This window comes from Notolabrus celidotus, chromosome 9, assembly GCF_009762535.1.
Source record: "Notolabrus celidotus isolate fNotCel1 chromosome 9, fNotCel1.pri, whole genome shotgun sequence".
In the NCBI taxonomy this organism is placed as follows: Eukaryota; Metazoa; Chordata; class Actinopteri; order Labriformes; family Labridae; genus Notolabrus; species Notolabrus celidotus.
In genome coordinates, this window is record NC_048280.1 from 37,946,784 (window position 1) to 37,966,774 (window position 19,991).

The window sequence follows — 19,991 nt, forward strand, 5'->3', positions numbered from 1 at the left end:
TCACGTCTGTTTGTTTCCTATTTTCCCTCAGTGGGTGCTGGCCTTTGAGATCTTCATCCCGCTGGTCCTCTTCTTCATCCTCCTAGGTCTGAGGGAGAAGAAACCGGCCATTCCTGTCAAGGAAGGTAAGCAGACATATCAAGACATGAACGGAGACAGCAGGAGGAGAAGTCCTGTAAACAGACTTTTTTAAAAGGTTTAATAAACAAAAACTTACTGATTACACCAAAGACACAAAAACCACAGGGAGACTGCTGATTCACACGAGGAGGAAACATAGAGACTAGACACAGACAGGGTGATCAGACACAGGAGAGACAAAGGACACAGGTTGAACTTATGAAACTGGACTTCCACCAGATCCCTGTCCGGTCCGCTGCGGTCCGGTTCCGTGCTCTCTTGTCCGTCAACACCCACAAGTTGCATTTTAAGGACAAAGCACAGAGCAGGACCTCCGGACGGTGGGGTCATGTGACCGAGGTTTTCCTGTGGAAATCACTGAATCAAGGACTCTCCTCCTCCCCTTCTCATCCATGTTGTCTTTCTGGTCCTCTGAAAACCTCTGACCTGTTGACTCCAGGCCTGGCTCCGCTCATCATGACTTTGGTTTGTTGTTGTAGTTAAGTGAAATACGATCTGGTGATAACACAGAGTGTTTTATTCTGAAAATTAACCGGATGTTTTCATTTTGTTTTGGTGAAACCTGACTTCCTGTCCCGCTCCATCTGCTCTGTTGAGATTGATGCATCGTGCTCAATAGATAGCAAGACGACATAAAACACTGACAGAACAATCTTAAGAGAGCAACTCATGACAGATAGAGCCTTTTGGTTTGAGTCATGTTAGTCACAGCAGCTTCTATCTCTCTCCTAGAAACCATCAGACGTCACTGACAGTCATGATACTTTCATCTCACAGTGACGGACTTGTGGGTCTACCTTCTGCCTGCATTGATTAATGTGCTGCTTCATTTGTTTACTTAGTCTGATTCAGCCATAGGTAGAACATCACCATTATTTGAACAATGATTAACAGTTGGTATATCTATATGGCATTTATAAAGCCAAGAAATGTCAATACTAGATAGTTGTTGGGCCTTACACAAGGTAACACTTTTAAAGAAAGACTGGACTGACAACAGCTCATGGCCAAACTCCACCAGATCTGTGTCCGGTCCGTCTCTGATCCGTCACAGCTCTGGATCTGATAGGTTTCTATTCTAGTCAATGTGTTAACTTCCACTGGATCCGCTCCGTTGTGTTCCGGCTGTGTCTCTGATCCGGCAGGTCAGAGTCCTCTGGATCAGATACACAAGACTAATATTTGTCCCGGATGCCGGAGCACGACGCATCAATCTCAACAGAGCAGATGGAGCGGGACAGGAAGTCAGGTTTCACCAAAACAAAATGAAAACATCCGGTTAATTTTCAGAATAAAACACTCTGTGTTATCACCAGATCGTATTTCACTTAACTACAACAACAAACCAAAGTCATGATGAGCGGAGCCAGGCCTGGAGTCAACAGGTCAGAGGTTTTCAGAGGACCAGAAAGACAACATGGATGAGGAGAGGAGGAGGAGAATCCTTGTTTCAGTGATTACCACGGGAAAACCTCGGTCACATGACTCCAGCTGTCTGGCGGTCCTGCTCCGTGTTGAGTTCTGAAAACACAACCGGTGGGTGTTGACGGACGAGAGAGACGGACCGGACACGGACTGGACACGGATCTGGTGGAAAGCCCAAGGTAACGTGTCCAATACACAGCCTGATGAAAGACCATGACCACATGAGCTGGATCCGAGGGGCACCATGGCCTGCACACACACTGGCTTCTTGAAGTTGGCCTGAGTCTTTGAAATCTCCAAAAATCTGGGGTCATTGGTCCCATTTCCACAACACAACACTCTGAGACTTCAGCTCCTCTCACACAAGGACCCCTGACATTTCCTGATCAATCAGGCTATGACATTTTCACTAACTTGGCTTCCACACATGCACCTCATAGCTGGAGATTATCAGTATCTGAAACACCAGAAACACAAACAGAGTAGAAAGAGAATCCAGCCAGCTGAGGGGAGCCGTGAAGAGTGTGAAGCAGACGAATGTAAAGAAAGTCAACATTCTGGGGCTGGCAGGAAAAAGTCACCTTAAGATGGGAGAGACTAATTTGTCTGCTTGCGTTCACTTGAAGAGTGCAGGGGCCTTTGAAGGGACATTTCATTAAGGTTGGTGCTCCAAGTGTGGCCCTCAGTGTGGCCCTCAGTGGTGACCCTCAGTGGTGACCCTCAGGTCTCAGTATAAGGGGGGGTTCAGGGTGGGCCCTGGGTCATGGTTGTGGGATAACTGCATGCCTGTGTTTAAATGACACCCTCTATCCTCTCCACGTGAGGCTGCATCAGGTCTGTGTGTGTTTAAATCCAGAGGGAGAACACTTCTGCTGAGTCATGTTTGCCTGTAGTCATAAAGATGCTTTCTCATGCATTGCTGCTGTTCCAGATATGTGACCTCCACCATGTGCTGTAGTGTTTGTGTTTCTCTGTTGTAGCTCATGTTTGACTTTGCTCCATGTTCACGTTGATGGTTTTTGTCTTTTACTTCACCTTTGTTTATTTCTTTTCCTCTTTGTTTCTCTTTTTCTGCTTGTTTTTTGGTTCCTGTTGGTGATGCATGTTCACAACATGTTGGACGGAGCAGTGTGTAAGTGTTTTCATTGGTTGATTTTACCCTGACACCTGACCCTGGCTGGAATGATACATTCATGACAAACATCTCCTGGTCAATTTAACCTGTGAACGTGTTAATCCTGGTGTGGGGTGTGTGTGTGTGTGTGTGTGTGTGTGTGTGTGTCCACTTACTTCATGTCTTAATCCACCATGAACCAGTTCTTCTCAGTCACTCAGAGACAACATTTACTTCTCACAATAGCAGATCTCTTACCCCAAATTCACACAGACTGCGCAGCGTCACCTTACGTCTGAGCACGTGGCAGCTGATAGGTTCACATTCTAGCCAATGCTCATGGTCACACAGGGAGCGCCGCACCGCGTCTCAGCTCTGTCTCGGGAGCGTGCCCCTGCGCCGCTCCACCAGAGATACGCTTCAAGTCTTTTTTCGTTGGAGCCCGCGCCCAGCAAAGAACGACCGGACAGGAAGTCAGGCAGATGCAACATCCACCAATTTAAAAATATATACTATATATGAACTCGCAACCGTTTAAAGATCGTATCAGAAGGTAACAGGACTTTAAGATAAGATCACTGTGTCAGAAGGTAACAGGACTTTAAGATAAGATCACTGTGTCAGAAGGTAACAGGACTTTAAGATGATCACTGTGTCAGAAGGTAACAGGACTTTAAGATGATCACTGTGTCAGAAGGTAACAGGACTTTAAGATGATCACTATGTCAGAAGGTAACAGGACTTTAAGATGATCACTGTGTCAGAAGGTAACAGGACTTTAAGATGATCACTGTGTCAGAAGGTAACAGGACTTTAAGATGATCACTGTGTCAGAAGGTAACAGGACTTTAAGATGATCACTGTGTCAGAAGGTAACAGGACTTTAAGATGATCACTGTGTCAGAAGGTAACAGGACAACAAAATAGAGCAGAATTATTCATATTAAACTAAACCTGCAGAATCTAAACTTTATAGTGATGCATACTCAGTGATGATTAAAGCACAAAAGTAATGGAATACTCTCCAAATGATTCATCCACAGAAAGGCTCTGCAACCTGTTGTTTGTATGTAGTTCTCTCTTTACTGGACCCAGCTGATCCTGGTCGCTCTGAGCTGGCGCTAAGCTCCAAACACGCGTCTGGTGTAGCAGGGCGCAAGCCGTCGGACGGAGCAAACACGCTGCGCAGCCGTAATGCAACGCGGCGCATCCTGTGTAATTCGGGGGTTATGAAGTTTTTGAAGTATGATCTCATACAGCAGACTGATCATGTATGCTGTACGCTCGGCCACTCTCACACTCATCAGGGGATTCACAATGTCTGAAGGACTTTTTGTCGACTGTTTCGTGTCTGACTGCTGATCTGGACCCGAGCTGATCGTCACAGTGCGTCTTACAGGAGAGGAGAGAGACGCAGAATGTCTGACTCAAATCTTACAGAGTACATCTGGAAACTTTTCATTTAACATTTGGATGTAAACATGCAGGGTCCTATTCAGACAGACAACAGCACACGCTCTAAGGTGTATGGTGCAAAGTGAATTTGGGGCGTGTCTGACCACATTTGCAAGCAGCTCTGAGTGACTGAATTTGTGATCTGTTGTCAATCTGAGGATGGAGATAATCTGATTAAATCCTCATCCTGCGGTGGGTGTGTTCCTCTCTGTCCTGATGCACCATGTTTGCTGTGAGCTGACTGAGCATCTTATACTCTATAAGTTCTGTCTCGAACACTGTGGGTCTGACGGAGAGGAGCACACTGATGTGAAGGTAAACTAATCTGTAACTCACACTCTTACCATGATAAACAAACGGGGTGCACAACACAGCTGAGGGATTATTACAGGACTCTGTTTCTGATGACTTTCTGATTGAGTTATTGATAACATTATAACAGTGTTGAAGTAAAGCAGAGGTTTCTGGTGGTGCCTTCATGTGCAGACTCTACCTGTGTGTCCTGATGTGTGATTCCTTGGTGTGTAAACTGGAAACAAAAAGTGTATTTCACTGAAACTGCACATGAAGAAATCGTCTTAATTAAATGTTTATTTCATGTAAATCTTGTCCCAGGTTGACGGCAGGCTGTGTACTTACAGGGGGGATTCTGGTATCTTGAAACATCAGTCCATGTTTTCTGTATTTAAACAGTTCAGTTAAAATCATGGAGGAGTATTAGGACCACGTTATAGCAGGTAAAAATCATACATTTAAGAGCATCAAGTTGTGATTGATGATAAAAGACGGGTGGTAGACAGATGTTAGTCTGTGTGTAGGAAGTTGGAGCATTTTGTGAATATATGTTTTTGTGAAAGTTGCAGAAACAACACCTGATCAAAAGAATCAGGATTCTGAGCAGATATTCAAGACCAGAGCCGGTCCTAACCGACTTGGTGCCCTATGCAAGATTTTAACTGGTGCCCCTTGTATTGTAACCAACTCCACCAACAATCACATCACATGTACACTGAAAGACAACTGACATCCAGCTTCATGTTTTACAGAATTACTTTATTTAAAGTGAAATGACCTCTAAAAGAACGTTAACAAGAATCCCTTTCATGGAGGGGTCTTGACCACCCTGAAGGGGTTCTATTTCCCATAACAACCTGCTAACCATTTATTATCCTGCTTATTACCCGGCTAGATAAAACACGAACATGTTGTTAAAAACATGGATTAAAGATTATTTATTGATTTAAATGATTTCTGTTTACAGTTTTTAATAATAGTCCCAGTGATTCCTTGTCAGTGATCGTTCCATGGTGATGGATTCTTCTCTGCCTGTTGTGGTGGATTGAACATGAAACTGTCCTCATTCAGCTCTCCTTCTTCTCTGAGCTCTGTGGTTCACACACCTTTAAAAAGAAACTAATGTCACAACTTTGAACCCTGCTGCTATCATCACCACCACTCATGGTTTAACTTTCTTTGGAGAGATCACTAACCTAAAGTTTCTCTCACCTGCTCCGCTCCTTCATCATATTGATGGACAGGATCCAACATGGAAACATCTGTAGCCTGCTGATTTAGCATGCTAACGGAAGCTAACGGTTTCCCCTCATCTTGTCAAGGGGTTTAGACCAATCAGAATCAAGCATCTTACACATTTGGAAGATCAGTAAGAAAGCCGGGTAATAAAATGGTAATAATTAGTGAATAGCAAAAGAAGAAGAAAACATTAGCGTCAGTCGCAGTCATTTTCTCCATTTCTGAATCTCACACTACTACGCGTATTTCCAGAGAATTAGAAAACACTCACAAAGGAGGGAAAACAGACAAAGACAGGAAGTGAGACAAGACCAGACAGAGGAGCAGCAACCACAAAATAAAACAGGAAACTCCTCACACACAGGGAAGACAACATGAGACATGAAACACATAAAAAACAAGACATGAGGTCAACTCATCAGTCCCTCCAGGAAGTTGCAATATCGCGATCGCAACTATCAATGCAAATGCAACCAATCAGCTCGATTTCTGTGCGGCCTTGCAATTTTATACAATCACCGCAACTTTCCTGCAAATTTGACCAATCACCTTAACCTCAGCCCCTGTAGGTCATCAGTTTCATCATCAATTTCACTTCCTTGTTAGCGGTTGACAAGATGAAGACCTCTCCGATGCGTAAAAAGCACATTTACCAATTCATATTTCTGCCAAAGTTCGTTCCAGATGTTTTACATGAAAGCGGGAGTAAACTATTTTTTACGGCGTGCAATATCATGGTGGAACATAAATGTAAGTCCTCACTTGATCGGCACTTTTCAACAGCAAAACACACACAGAGAACGGGTGATAAGAGGGGACAGCAGGCAGGACAAGTGACAATGATCAATCAATCAATCTTTATTTGTATAGCGCCAAATCACAACAAACGTTATCTCAAGACGCTTTTACAAACATAGGAGGTCTAGACCACACTATGTCAAATTATGAACAGAGACCCAACACCAAGACAGGGTAAGACTCAGTCTGACCCCACCTTAATCCATCATGAGCATTGCACATCGCAGTATTTAGCTAGTTACAGTGGTGAGGAAAAACTTCCTTTTAACAGGCAGAAACCTCAGGCAGAACCAGACTCATGTTAGACAGCCATCATGCCTCGACTGAGTTGGGTCTGGAAAGACAGATAGAGGGGAGTAAGAGAGAGAGGTGATAGTGATGAGACGAGTCGTAGAAGCTGTTGCCGCTGGAGTCCAGCACGTCCGTATCAGCTGGAGTCCAGATCGTCCACAGCAGGAGGACGTCAACGGCAGCTCAGAGGAATCTACGAGACAAGGGAGCTCAGGGACTCCAGAAAGGTCTATGGTTAGTAACTTTAATGGGACAGGCAGAGTTAAAGTAAGTGATGAGGGGGTTGGGGGGAAGAAGGTGAGCTAAGATCCCAGTGTCAGTGTGCCAGTTCCCCCGGCAGTCTAGGCCTATAGCAGCATGACAAAAGCTGGTCCAAGCCTGATCCAGCTTAACCATAAGCTTTATCAAAAAGGAAAGTTTTAAGTCTACTCTTAAAAGTGGAGAGGGTGTCTGCCTCCCGGACCCTGACTGGTAGATGATTCCAAAGGAGAGGGGCCTGATAACTGAAGGTTCTACCTCCCATACTACTTTTAGAGATTTTAGGTACAACTAGCAAGCCTGCATGTTGGGAGCGTAGAGTTCTAGAGGGGTAATAGGGCACTATGAGCTCTTTAAGATACGAGGGTGCCTGATTTTTAAGGGCTTTGTAGGTTAAAAGATGACAACATTATTATTTATAGATTCTCAAATACCCTTTTAGTATTAATAAGCTATTGATCGTATGTTTTGATTTTGTTAACGAGACGATGACGAGATGAAAACTCTAGTAACAGACCGTCGGACATTCAGAATCCATGTTTCCCCCGCTGTGTCTAATCTTTAAAGATAAAAGTGATGACTTCCTGTTGAGTTATTATCTGAGGGGCTCAGTGTTAGCTTGGTCTCTACCTGCAGCAGGTGTGCTTTATGAACCAGCTCTCCTCACCTCCATGCATCTGTCTCATCTTCATTGATGATTTTTACCCCCGGTGTGCGTTAGTGACAAAGACACAACCGGGGGACGTCTGTTTAATATTTGATGTTTGACGTTTTTGCCGCCATTACCATAAAAAGCTCTGCATCTCCAGCTTGATTTAATCCAGTTTGGTGAAACATCAGACACATTTAGTAAGTTCAGTCAGACAACTCACGTTTACTTAATAAGTTTATTGCAGCATACAGTATTGTGTTTGGCGTGTGGGCTCCGACTTCATTACTCCTCGTAGATTATTTAAGCAGACATTAGGAGCAATGAGATAGGACTAACCCCCCTCGGAGCCCACAGGTGGAAGCCGGGGAGGAGGTGGGGACAACTTCACGCAGCACTGAGCAGAACAGCAGAGCACTGCAAGCAGAGGCAGAGACAGGGAGGCTTGACGTTTAAATAGACCGCCGAATGAGGATGTTGAGATCAGCTGATGAGAGGTGGTGACGTGTCAGTATGATGAGCGCGGCTCGAGTTGTCTGCCTGAACTAGCTTGCAGGCGGCGCTCCATTTTTGATCAACTCCTTGTTGAGAGATACAGATGCTATGAGTGCCGTGAACTGAGTGTCTGTCCAGTGCGCCTGTCACTGCAGGTACATTCAGGGACGGTCGTAAATGTGCAATACAGTCCTTTCATGGCATTTTTCTGTGACTCAAGAGAATCAAAATACAGTCACACTGGTCACATCAAGAATGTTTTCTAAAAACAACTACCAATAATTTAGCATATTTACTTGCCCCTGAGATCTTATTGGGGAAAAAAGCTTTGAAAAAATCGCAACTTTCACTGCAATTTTTTTTTTAAAAAGCTGTCACAAAATCAGGCTTTTTGGGCCGCAACAAATCCTGGAGGGACTGACTTATACCACTACAGAGAGGAAACAAGAATGAAACACAAGGAACATTTAGAAATTAAACAGGTAATCCATGACAAAATACACAAACAAGGAAAACACCTCCTGACACTGACAGCTCAGCTTTAGATCTCATTCTGGGATCAAATGTATGAGCTTTAACTTTAATTTGACTGCTGAACGTTTGATAACTTGTTATAAAGGGTTTATATTCAGGAGACATAAATAAGGCTTCTAAAAATATCTGGTACACATTTTGAACAAACTACTGCGGTCTATAAAGTCAACAAGACGTACTGCATCCATTCAGACTCGTGCAGACAGGAGATTTTAATTTCTCCTGAGAGTTCATCAAGCTCTGAAACCACACTCTTTGTTTTCACACCGTCTGCTCAGCATTTCCTGCCCAACTCTCTGAGGTTGATAAAAACACAGATTTAGAGGATCACATTCTCTTGAACTTTCTCTTTCACTGACCTGGTTGTGTCCCAAAAAAAAACAAGTTTATTACATCTCTTTGAAGCAGAAATAGTTGTGTGCCCTGACAGACTTGTTTAGGACATGTTTTTGTTCCTCGGGGGTTAAGGTGTTCACCATGCTGAATACATCTCTGAAAGAATATAAAGCGAGGTGAATGTCTCCTCTTTAAGTAGATCTGTCAAACATCCAGAAGGTAATGCTCAACCAAGAGTTCATTAAGTTCAGTCATAGGATGGTAGTCCTCCAGTGAACACTTCTGTGGTGGGTTGAAGATCAGAAGGCCTTGGATTTACTCGTCTATGTTCACTTGAAGAGGAAAAAACTCCCACAGGACTCTGAAGTAAAACTGATAAACAAATTCCTTTAATCCCCAGTTTTGTTAAACAATCTTACTGGATGATTCAAAGTCAAGTTTTCCTAAACAATGAACTATACTATGTAAAGAAACCATGTGTCTCGGTCCTTGATTGATCCTCAACTGTCTGCCTCAGTCTCACCCAAGCGGCAACCTCCAGTCTAAAACTATGAGTCCAATATAGAAGTGTTATAAACTGCAGTTCATCAAGGATCCACTTGAGGCTGGCTCCGGAAGTACCAGAAACCACATCCACACCAATTCAAAGAAGACGATCTTTACAGCAGAAATAAACATGTTTACAGCCTGGTTCAAAAGACCAGTGTAGTCTGGATAGCTCACTTCTTGATCGGCACACACTGTACAGGGGGTGAATTTTTTCATAACGCGGCAATTTCAAAGATATTGAGATTACGAGTCTTCCAATGAGAGGCACAGCTGACTTGATTGACAGGTGGGAACTCTGTAGCTGTTGGCTAGGAGGCTTAAAGCCCGCCTCTTTACGCAACAATCGCTCGACAGCAGCAATATGGCTGCCACCGCCAACTGGCCTCAAAACAGCTCTTCAGAAACAGATGGGTGATGTCACGGATACTACGTCCATTATTTATACAATCAATCAATCAATCAATCAATCAATCAATCAATCAATCTTTATTTGTATAGCGCCAAATCACAACAAACGTTATCTCAAGACGCTTTTACAAACAGAGCAGGTCTAGACCACTCTATGTCAAATTATGAACAGAGACCCAACACCAAGACAGGGTAAGACTCAGTCTGACCCCACCTTAATCCACCATGAGCATTGCACATCGCAGTATTTCGCTAGTTACAGTGGTGAGGAAAAACTTCCTTTAACAGGCAGAAACCTCAGGCAGAACCAGACTCATGTTAGATAGCCATCATGCCTCGACTGAGTTGGGTCTGGAAAGACAGATAGAGGGGAGTAAGAGAGAGAGGTGATAGTGATGAGACGAGTCGTAGAAGCTGTTGCCGCTGGAGTCCAGCACGTTCGTATCAGCTGGAGTCCAGATCGTCCACAGCAGGAGGACGTCTACGGCAGCTCAGAGGAACCTACGAGACAATGGAGCTCAGGGACTCCAGAAAGGTCTATGGTTAGTAACTTTAATGGGACAGGCAGAGTTAAAGTAAGTGATGAAGGGGTTGGGGGGAAGAGGGTGAGCTAGGATCCCAGTGTGTCAGTGTGCCAGTTCCCCCGGCAGTCTAGGCCTATAGCAGCATGACAAAAGCTGGTCCAAGCCTGATCCAGCTCTAACTATAAGCTTTATCAAAAAGGAAAGTTTTAAGTCTACTCTTAAAAGTGGAGAGGGTGTCTGCCTCCTGGACCCTGACTGGTAGATGATTCCAAAGGAGAGGGGCCTGATAACTGAAGGTTCTACCTCCCATACTACTTTTAGAGATTTTAGGTACAACTAGCAAGCCTGCATGTTGGGAGCGTAGAGTTCTAGAGGGGTAATAGGGCACTATGAGCTCTTTAAGATACGAGGGTGTCTGATTTTTAAGGGCTTTGTAGGTTAAAAGAAGGATTTTAAATTCTATTCTACATTGTATTGGGAGTCAGTGTAGAGAAGCTAACACTGGAGAGATGTGCTCTCTCTTCCTAGTTTTAGTCAATACTCGAGCTGCGGCGTTTCGAACTAGCTGAAGAATCTTTAGAGACTTATTGGGGCAGCCTGATAAGAGGGAGTTACAGTAATCTAACCTGGAGGTAACAAATGCATGGTAACAGTAACAGTACAGTAACCTAACTAACTGCTGAAACAGCAATATCATACTGCTTTTAAGTGTACGGAAAATCCACATGAATTAAATCAAATTACTTTTTTTAAATTTATTTTTATTATTTTTATTTTATCTATTTATTTTTTTTATTACACAAAATTATAATACAGCAACACAACTCTGACTGGACAAGGTCTAAACAAACGAACAAATATACAAACAAATAAACATGATAACCTACAACAGGACAAGACATGGGAGCAAGGGGTGGAGCGTAAATATTGTTCAGTGTATAGATAAAAAGATAGAAAATTGAAAAAATAAATAAAATGTATACATTCATGTTCATTCAAAAATTCATGGGGTTTAAAACTCAAGTCAAGTATCAATAGGAGCCATCAAGGTCTTTTATCCATCACTGATAAAATAAAATTCAAAGAGCCTCTGTGGCCACTGCCTGGATCTACAAGTGCTGATGCTGCTTGCTCCATAGAGATCAGTTCCAAATAATCTTTAAGCCAGCTGTCTATATCAAAACATTTTGCCCTTCTTACCTTCCAAATCATTCAAATTGTCCGTTTTACAGATAGAAATGCTAACGTGATCAAGTGTTGTAATTCTCTGGATGTTACTCCATCTATCTTGTTTCCCAGTAGGGCCACTGTAGGACATAATGATATATTGATATCAAATATTTTGCACAAAAAATCTTTAACATCTAATCCAGAACCTTTGGATCTCTGGGCAATGCCATAGTTGATGCATTAGTGTTCCCGTCATCCCACAGCCATGCCAGCACAGATCTGAAACATGACAATTCATTTTCTTCAGTTTCTGTGGGGTGATATATGACCTCCACAGAATCTTCATTTGGATTAACTTGTATCCAACACATTTTGACACATAGTTTGAACGTCTCAGAATTGCTTCCCATTGCTCTGCTTTGAGGGGAACGCCCAGATCTTTCTCCCATTGAGATAACACAGGTGCATGACAGTCAAAACGAATGTGGCTCATTAATTTATATAGTTTAGAAACAGTTCCTTTGCCAGTGGCTGCATCTCTTCATTGATTATCAGTTGTTTTATTATTACCTAGGGTAATGTTTTTAAATTTGTATTTACGTAAAATAGATTTAAGCAGCAAGTACTGAAAAAAAGGTCTGAATTATTTAAACCATTATCTATCTGAAATTAATGAAAGTATTATATTTCTATCTTTTAATAACTGACCTAGTTTAAAAATATTTTGGCTTTGCCATGTTTCATTAGAGAGAGGTTTATTACCGGCTGTAAATAAGGGGTTTTTCCATAAAGGACAAGAGGGCAAGGACAGACCACTAATTCTGAGATGTTTGTGTAATAGTTTAATGACTTCTATTGAGAAGAGAATTAAGGGATTTTTAATTTCATTGTCATGTTTCGAATAGTACCATAAGGAGGCAAGAGAAACATGCTTAGCCTTTTTCAATACAATCTTTTGCTCCAGCCATCTCCAGCTACGTGTATCTGCATGATTTGTGTTATAGGCCCAGGATAGTGGATATGCAGCATTATAAGCCAGATAATAGAGGTATATATCTGAGTTCCCTAACCCACCTTTTTTCCTAGATACAGATAACTTAGTAAAGCTAATTCTGGGTTTTTTCTCTTTCCAGAGGAATTTTGAAAATAGTTTATAGATCTCCTTAAACCATTTGGGAGGAAATTAACTTAACTTATACAATGAAATCCCAAAATAAAGATGAACTTTCAACCCAAAAAGATACGGATTATTGATTTACTTTAACATGTATGGGTAAGTTGGCCCTGACAACTTCCAATAAAAGAAATAACAATGAATATCACATCTGTCCTGAAAAGAGGACCACCCATCCTTGTTATACAAAATACATTAATGTTTGCCAGAGGTGTTACCGTTAATAATAATAATTAATACAAAATGATAAACAGAATCATTTGATAGGCAGTCCCTCCAGGATTTCGCGGGATTTTTTTGTGATTGTTGCGGCCCAAAAAGCCTGATTTTGCGACAGCTTTTTGAAAAAATTGCGGTGAAAGTTGCGATTTTTTTTTTTGCTTTTTTCCCCCAATAACATCTCAGGGGCAAGTAAATATGCTAAATTACAGTTGTTTTTAGAAAACATTCTTGATGTGACCACTGTGACTGTATTTTGATTCTCTTGATTCACAGAAAAATGCCATGAAAGGACTGTATTTCACATTTACGACGGTCCCTGAATTCACCTCGTAGTGACGGGCACTTGACAGGCAGTTCACGGCACTCTGAAATTAATCTGCACCTTTGATGACAAGGAGTTGATCAAAACTTACTAAATGTGTCTGATGTTTCACCAAACTAGAATAAATCAAGCTGTGGACGCAAAGCTTTTTACGGTAATGGCGGCAACAATGTCAAACCTCAAATCGTAGTACCTTAAATTGTAAACAGACGCCCCGTGGATGTGTCTGTGTCACTAACACACACGGGGGGTAAAATCATCAATGAAGATGAGATAGATGCATGGAGGAGGGAGAGCTGGTTCATAAAGCACACCTGCTGCAGGTAGAGACCAAGCTAACACTGAGCCCCTCAATCTATAAATAATAACGTTGTCATGGTCACTTGTCCTGCCTGCTGTCCTCTCTCTTCACCCGTTCTCTGTGCGTGTTTTGCTGTCAAAAAGTGCCGATCAAGTGAGGACTTACGTTTAAGGAAGTGAAATTGATGACAAAACCGATGACGTACAGGGGCTGAGGTTAAGGTAATTGGTCAAATTTGCGGTGATTGTATAAAATTGCAAGGCCGCACAAAAATCACGCTGATTGGTTGAATTTGCGTTGATAGTTACGATCAAGAAATCGCAACTTCCTGGAGGGACTGGATAGGGTTGCCATAGCTGCCCAAAACCTGGGACATACTTTATACAAGCATTTTAAATTCACAAACCCTACTCCAACAAATGTTGATAAGAACAGATTTTAATGGTTGAAATTATTTACACTTTATATTTGTCACATTTGAAGAAAGGAGGGGGAGGACCCAGATGTGGATTCAAATTAAAAAAAGGATTTAATAAACTTAGACTGAGATAAAACAAAAACTTCTTCAAACAACAAAAACTTGAGGAACATGGGAAACACTAGAACACGGGAACAACACTGAAGACCACAGACAAACACACGACACAAGCACAGAAGAACGATGAACAGGCACAGAGGGGAGGAAACACAGAGACTACATACACACACTGGGTAATGAGTAAGGACACACAGGTGAGGACAACAAGGCACAGGTGAAGACAATCACTTAGGCAGGAAACACAGGCAGTGACACAAAACTTAACACACAAAACTATTCCACAAAATAAAACACTGAAAACCAACTCAAGACCACAGGAACACACAGGAAGCAACAAGACGAAACACTGAACACACAAGAACGGCAACAGATAAAACTCAGAAAGAAAACACAAAACAAGGGCAACCCATGACAGCATTTTACAGATAAGAAACATCTGGTCCATGTTTGTATCCTCTGAAGTGATGACAGGTCTGTATTCAGCGTTGACATGTGTTACCCTCTCTGCCTGTGAGCTGCTCTTTGTCTTCCCCTCCTCTCTAACAGAAACAGAATCTCTCCCTCTGTCCGTCTCATTGTTGCTCCTCCTCTTTGTACTTCATCTTAATCTTCTTTATTCCCTCTTCCCCCATCCCTGTCCCCATCCCTACTCTGTGGTTTTGTCTTTTCTCGTTGTGCCCTTCCTCCCCTGTTTTTCCCTCCCTCACATCCAGCGTTTTACAGCGCCGCCCCCCTCACCTCGGCTGGCATCATTCCCATCATGCAGTCTCTGTGCCCGGACGGACAGAGGGATGAGTTCGGTTTCCTGCAGTACAAGAACTCCACGTGAGTAGAGTTGATCCATAACGTTGGTGTGATATTTACCGTCTGTGTTTACTCCAGGATGTTGGATGGTGAACAGCACACATGATGAAGTTTGGCTTCACACTGTGAAACCTACAGTGAGTCTGTGTTAGACCTGGATCAGAGGGTCTCCTCTACACCTCACACTGACAGGTTCACATGGAGAAACAGAGGGTTCATTGAAGAGCAGCAGCTCGTGTCTTTGGTTGAACAGTCTTCAGGAGTTTTTATGAATTTACTGTTATTAATGATATCTATATTTAACAGTAGGGCTGGGGGATAATTCAATAACGATAATTATCGTGATATAATTTTTCTCAATATAAATTTGACAAATTAGGACAACTGAATACTGAATAACTGTGATGCATTCACTGCACTGTGGGAAACAACATCGCTCTGCCTGTAACCTTTAGTAATCTTAAAGGGGAGAGCACAACTCAAAACAATTATCTATAAACTGATACACAGAATACAATTTGATATATCTTTGTTTTAAATTTGAATGAACTTATTGAAATAACCTCAATCTGAGAAAAAAAAGGATCTACAAACTAAAACTTCACAAAAGTCTCATCTTCCATTAAAGACCTGCTTCCTGTTAGCACCGTCAGAAATGATGGATTCAAGAAGTTCATCAGAAACTAAATCCAGATACAAACTAACAAACTGTCTGCTTTCTTCAACTTTCACTCAGGACAGAAAATCTGACTTTACATTTAAATGAAATCATGATTTGATATTTATCCTGATAATTATTGATATCAACTGATATGAAATATTTGATCATGATGACATCATTTTCAATATCGCCCAGCACTATTTTCGCATCATACAGTGGACAGTGAAAATCTACACAGCCATGTTAAAATGCCAGGTTTTGTGATGTAAAAAAATGAGACCAAGATAAATCATCTCAGAACTTTTTCCACCTTTAATGTGACCTATAACATGAACAATTCAACTGAAAACAAATATGATCTTTTAGGGGGAAGAATAAAAAATAAGAAAATAAAATAATGTGGTTGCATAAGTGTACACACCCTCTTATAATATAATAGTTTTTCAAACTCATGACAAACAGTAGTCAGTATCCACCTGTCATAATTTAAAGTGACTTTGATTAATCCCAATAAAGATCAGCTGTTCTAGGAGGATTTTCCTCACATGTCCTCAGTTCATCTTACAGCAAAAGCCATGGTCCACAGAGAGCTTCCAAAGCAGCAGAGGGATCTCATTGTTGAAAGGTATCAGTCAGGAGAAGGGTACAAACATGTTCCAAGGCATTAGATATACCATGGACCACAGTGAAGATCGTCATCATCAAGTGGAGAAAATATGGAACAACAGTGACATCACCAAGAACTGGACATCCCTCCAAAACTGATGAAAAGACCAGAAGAAAACTGGTCAGGGAGGCTTCCAAGAGGTCTACAGCAACATTAAAAGAGCTGCAGGGATTTCTGACTAGTACTGGCTGTGTACTACATGTGACAACATCTCTCCTATTCTTCATATGTTTCAGCTATGGGTAGGGTAGCAAGACGGAAGACTTTTCTTATGAAGAAAAACATCCAAGCCCGGCAACATGTTTCAAAAACACACATGAAGTCTCCCAAAAGCATCAAATGTTTTATGGTCTGATGAAACCAAGGTTGAACTTTTTGGCCATAATTCCAAAAGGTATGTTTGTCATAAAAACAACACTGCACATCACATAAAGAACACCAGACCCACAGAGAAGCATGGTGGGGGCAGCATCATGCTCTGGGGCTGTTCTTCTTCAGATGGAACCAGGGCCTTAGTCAAGGTGGAGGAAAGTATGAACAGTTACAAACACCAGTCAGTTTAACACAAAACCTCCAGACCTCCGTTAGAAAGATGAAGATGAAGAGGAATTTCACCTTTCAACACGACAACAAACCAAAGCATACATCCAAATCAACAAAAGCATGGCTTCACCAGAAGAAAATTAAAGTTTTGGAATGGCCCAGCCAGAGTCCAGACCTGAATCCAGTTGAATATCTGTGGGGTGGTCTGAAGAGGGCTGTGCACAGGAGATGCCCTCACTATCTGATGGATTTGGAGCTTTTTTGTAAAGAAGAATGGACAAATATCACCACGTCAAGATGTGCCATGCTAACAGACTCCTACAAAAAAAACTGAGTGCTGTAATAAAATCAAAAGGTGCTTCAAACAATTATTAGTTAAAGGGTGTGTACACTTATGCAACCACACTATTTGAGTGTTTTATTTTCTTATTCTAAATTTATCTCTAAAAGATAAAAAGAAACAATTCAATTGAATTGTTCATGTTGTAGGTCACATTAAAGGTGGGATGATTTATCTTTGTCTCACTTTTTTACATCACACAACCTGGCATTTTAACAGGGGTGTGGAGACTTTAGCTATCCACTGTACACTGCGTGCACAATTATTAGGTATGTTGCATTTTTGTGAATATTTTATAAAAACTATGATAACAGTTCCACTCATGAACTGGCCTACCTGCTTACCCGATCTCAACCCGACTGAGAACTTGGGGTCAATAATGAAGAAGATAATTTACAGTAATGGCAGAAATACAGCTCAAAGAGCCTCTTTGGAAAGACATCCAAGGTACAGCTCAGAGTCAGCAGACTAGTCATCAGAAACCTCACTGAATCAGTTTACAGTGACCTCTGACCCTCACTGAAAGAAAAGGAGGTTATATTGAACATTTGAGAAACACTTTAGATTTGAAATGTTTTAAAGACATTAACAGTTTTATTTTGTACACAAATGTAAAGAAAACTGTTGTTTTTGTTGAAGTTTGAATACAGTTGTAGTAAATATTATAATTTTCAATCAATAGAACGTTTAAAATGGTGCCTAGTTTTTAATTTTCACAAGTTATATGTTCTTATCACCAACTTGCATAATAATTTGTCACACTCATTTCTGCAGATTCTGCATTTATTTAAAAATACAGCCGACGTAATTTGAAAAGCATCATTTTAACCACACAGTTGAAGAAATATATTCACTATCTGACTTCTTGACAAATTTGAAAACCACTGTTGATATAGTTTTTAAGATATTCACAAAAATACCCACGTGCCTAATAATTGTGCACGCAGTGTACATCTGTCTGTCCTTGTGTGTGAAGTTATGAAACAGTCTCAGTGATCCCAGAGCATAGATGAGTTTCGATGGTCACAGAGCATGTGCAGCTGATCCAGGCAGTTTTTAAGGCAGTATTAAACTTTGTCAAATTCAGTGTAGCATCATTTACATCTTCAGCCTCTCTCAGAGGCATGTGTAGGAAATATCCAAAGATATTTCCTACACATGTTGTCCTGTAAGCCTGGACTTTGATAGAAAATGTCCCTTAGTAAATACGACAAATTAAAATGTTACACGCCACATGTTCAGTCTTTGTTTGAATTCCAGATAGACGTGTGTGGAAATGAAAGATGGCCTTAAACATTTATAAACATAGATGTCATTCACAAGATGTGTTGGTTGAGTTATTGATGATCAGAACCAGGTCCAGCACAGCAGTCCTTCAACCTTTCAGCCTTTGTCCCATTAGAAATAAAACATGTTTTCATTTCTTCTCTCACTCTTTTCTTACTCCTCCTCCTCCCCACTTTCTTCTTCTATGTTTGCCCTCGTCTGTAGTCGTCAGTAATCAGAGTATCATGTATTCTTCCTTAGTGCGCTCTAAACTTTTTCTAAACTCCTCCCTCTGTCAGCGTGACCCAGCTGCTGGAGCGGATCAGAGAGGTGGTCGAACAGAATCGTCTCTTCACGTCGGACCGGCCTGGTCTGGGTCAAGAGCTGGAGACACTGCAGCAGCACCTGGAGAGCCTGAGTTCGTCCCCGTTACCTCCGGACTACAACTTGAACTACAGCCAAGGTGTGAGATACAACCATGCTGCAGTGAATGGGTTAACGTTCTCTTTCAGGCCTCTGGGACTTCTTGATGAAAGGAACACCTCAAGGAGTGTGACGGTCTCTGTCCATCCTGTCCTCTGCAGGTTTTTCAATTCCAGCAGAGTGAGGCAGAGAGGTTTTTCAGGTCAAAGGTCACAGAGTCTTTGGAAGTGTTAGAGAGTCTGAGAAAGTGAAGTGTAGTACTGCTTCAAACAGTAACAACATAAACAGACCCTTAATGCTTCATATTCAAACTGATGTCATCATCAGATATGTTTCTGTATGCTTTAGTAAAGTAATAATAATAATAATAATAATAATAATAATAATAATAATAATAATAATAATAATGACAATAACTTATTTATATAGCAGCTTTAAAAACAAATGTTTACAAAGTGCTTTGACAAACAAAGCATGGTTGGAATAAAAAAAACTTTAACAGACAGGGAGGAGGAATTTAAACAAAACAAAATACAACGTGAGGTTAAAAAGAATACACGTAAATTAAACAAGATGAAGTGGCGAGACAATAGAGCAATAAATCATCATTATAGAGGTTTTTTAAAGCTGCTATGAGGAACTTTTAGCTTGTATCGATTCTGGCGCCCCCTCGTGGACAAAGTGATACCTCTTATCTCTTGTCCTGTACATGCAAAATAATTGTCTTCAGACAATAACCTCATCCTGTTGTCTTTTAACATTTAGACTTATCTTACAACGTGATTATTTGCAATGAAAACAGCCAAAAAGGGTGTTTCTAAAGCGAGATGTCAATCATCTGTTCTGACACCTACCCCCTCAGAGCAGTTTTAGACATTAAAATGACAACAGAGAAGGTATCAGTGTTGTTGTAGATGGTCTTGTTTGCTTTTAAGGGTCATAAAGAGGCATCAGTATCAGTTTCAGTCTGTTTCTCAGCCAGTTAAAAACTCCTCATAGTGCCTTTAAGGATAAATAAATAAAATGAAGAAATAAATGAATGAATAAAAA

The 19,991-nt window shown here is 41.3% G+C and overlaps 1 protein-coding gene across 2 annotated transcripts in view; it reads left to right on the forward strand.

Annotated features, from left to right (window-relative positions):
* abca2 (ATP-binding cassette, sub-family A (ABC1), member 2) overlaps positions 1–19,991 on the forward strand; it is a 159,061-nt gene that overhangs the window by 52,275 nt on the left and 86,795 nt on the right. The window contains exons 2-5 of one of the 2 annotated variants that reach the window (XM_034692383.1): positions 32–125; positions 2,696–2,698; positions 14,951–15,062; positions 18,818–18,981. In XM_034692383.1, coding sequence (XP_034548274.1) covers positions 32–125; positions 2,696–2,698; positions 14,951–15,062; positions 18,818–18,981 — 373 coding nt within the window. The remainder of the gene's footprint in view (positions 1–31; positions 126–2,695; positions 2,699–14,950; positions 15,063–18,817; positions 18,982–19,991) is intronic. The other variant, XM_034692384.1, reaches the window with a different exon arrangement.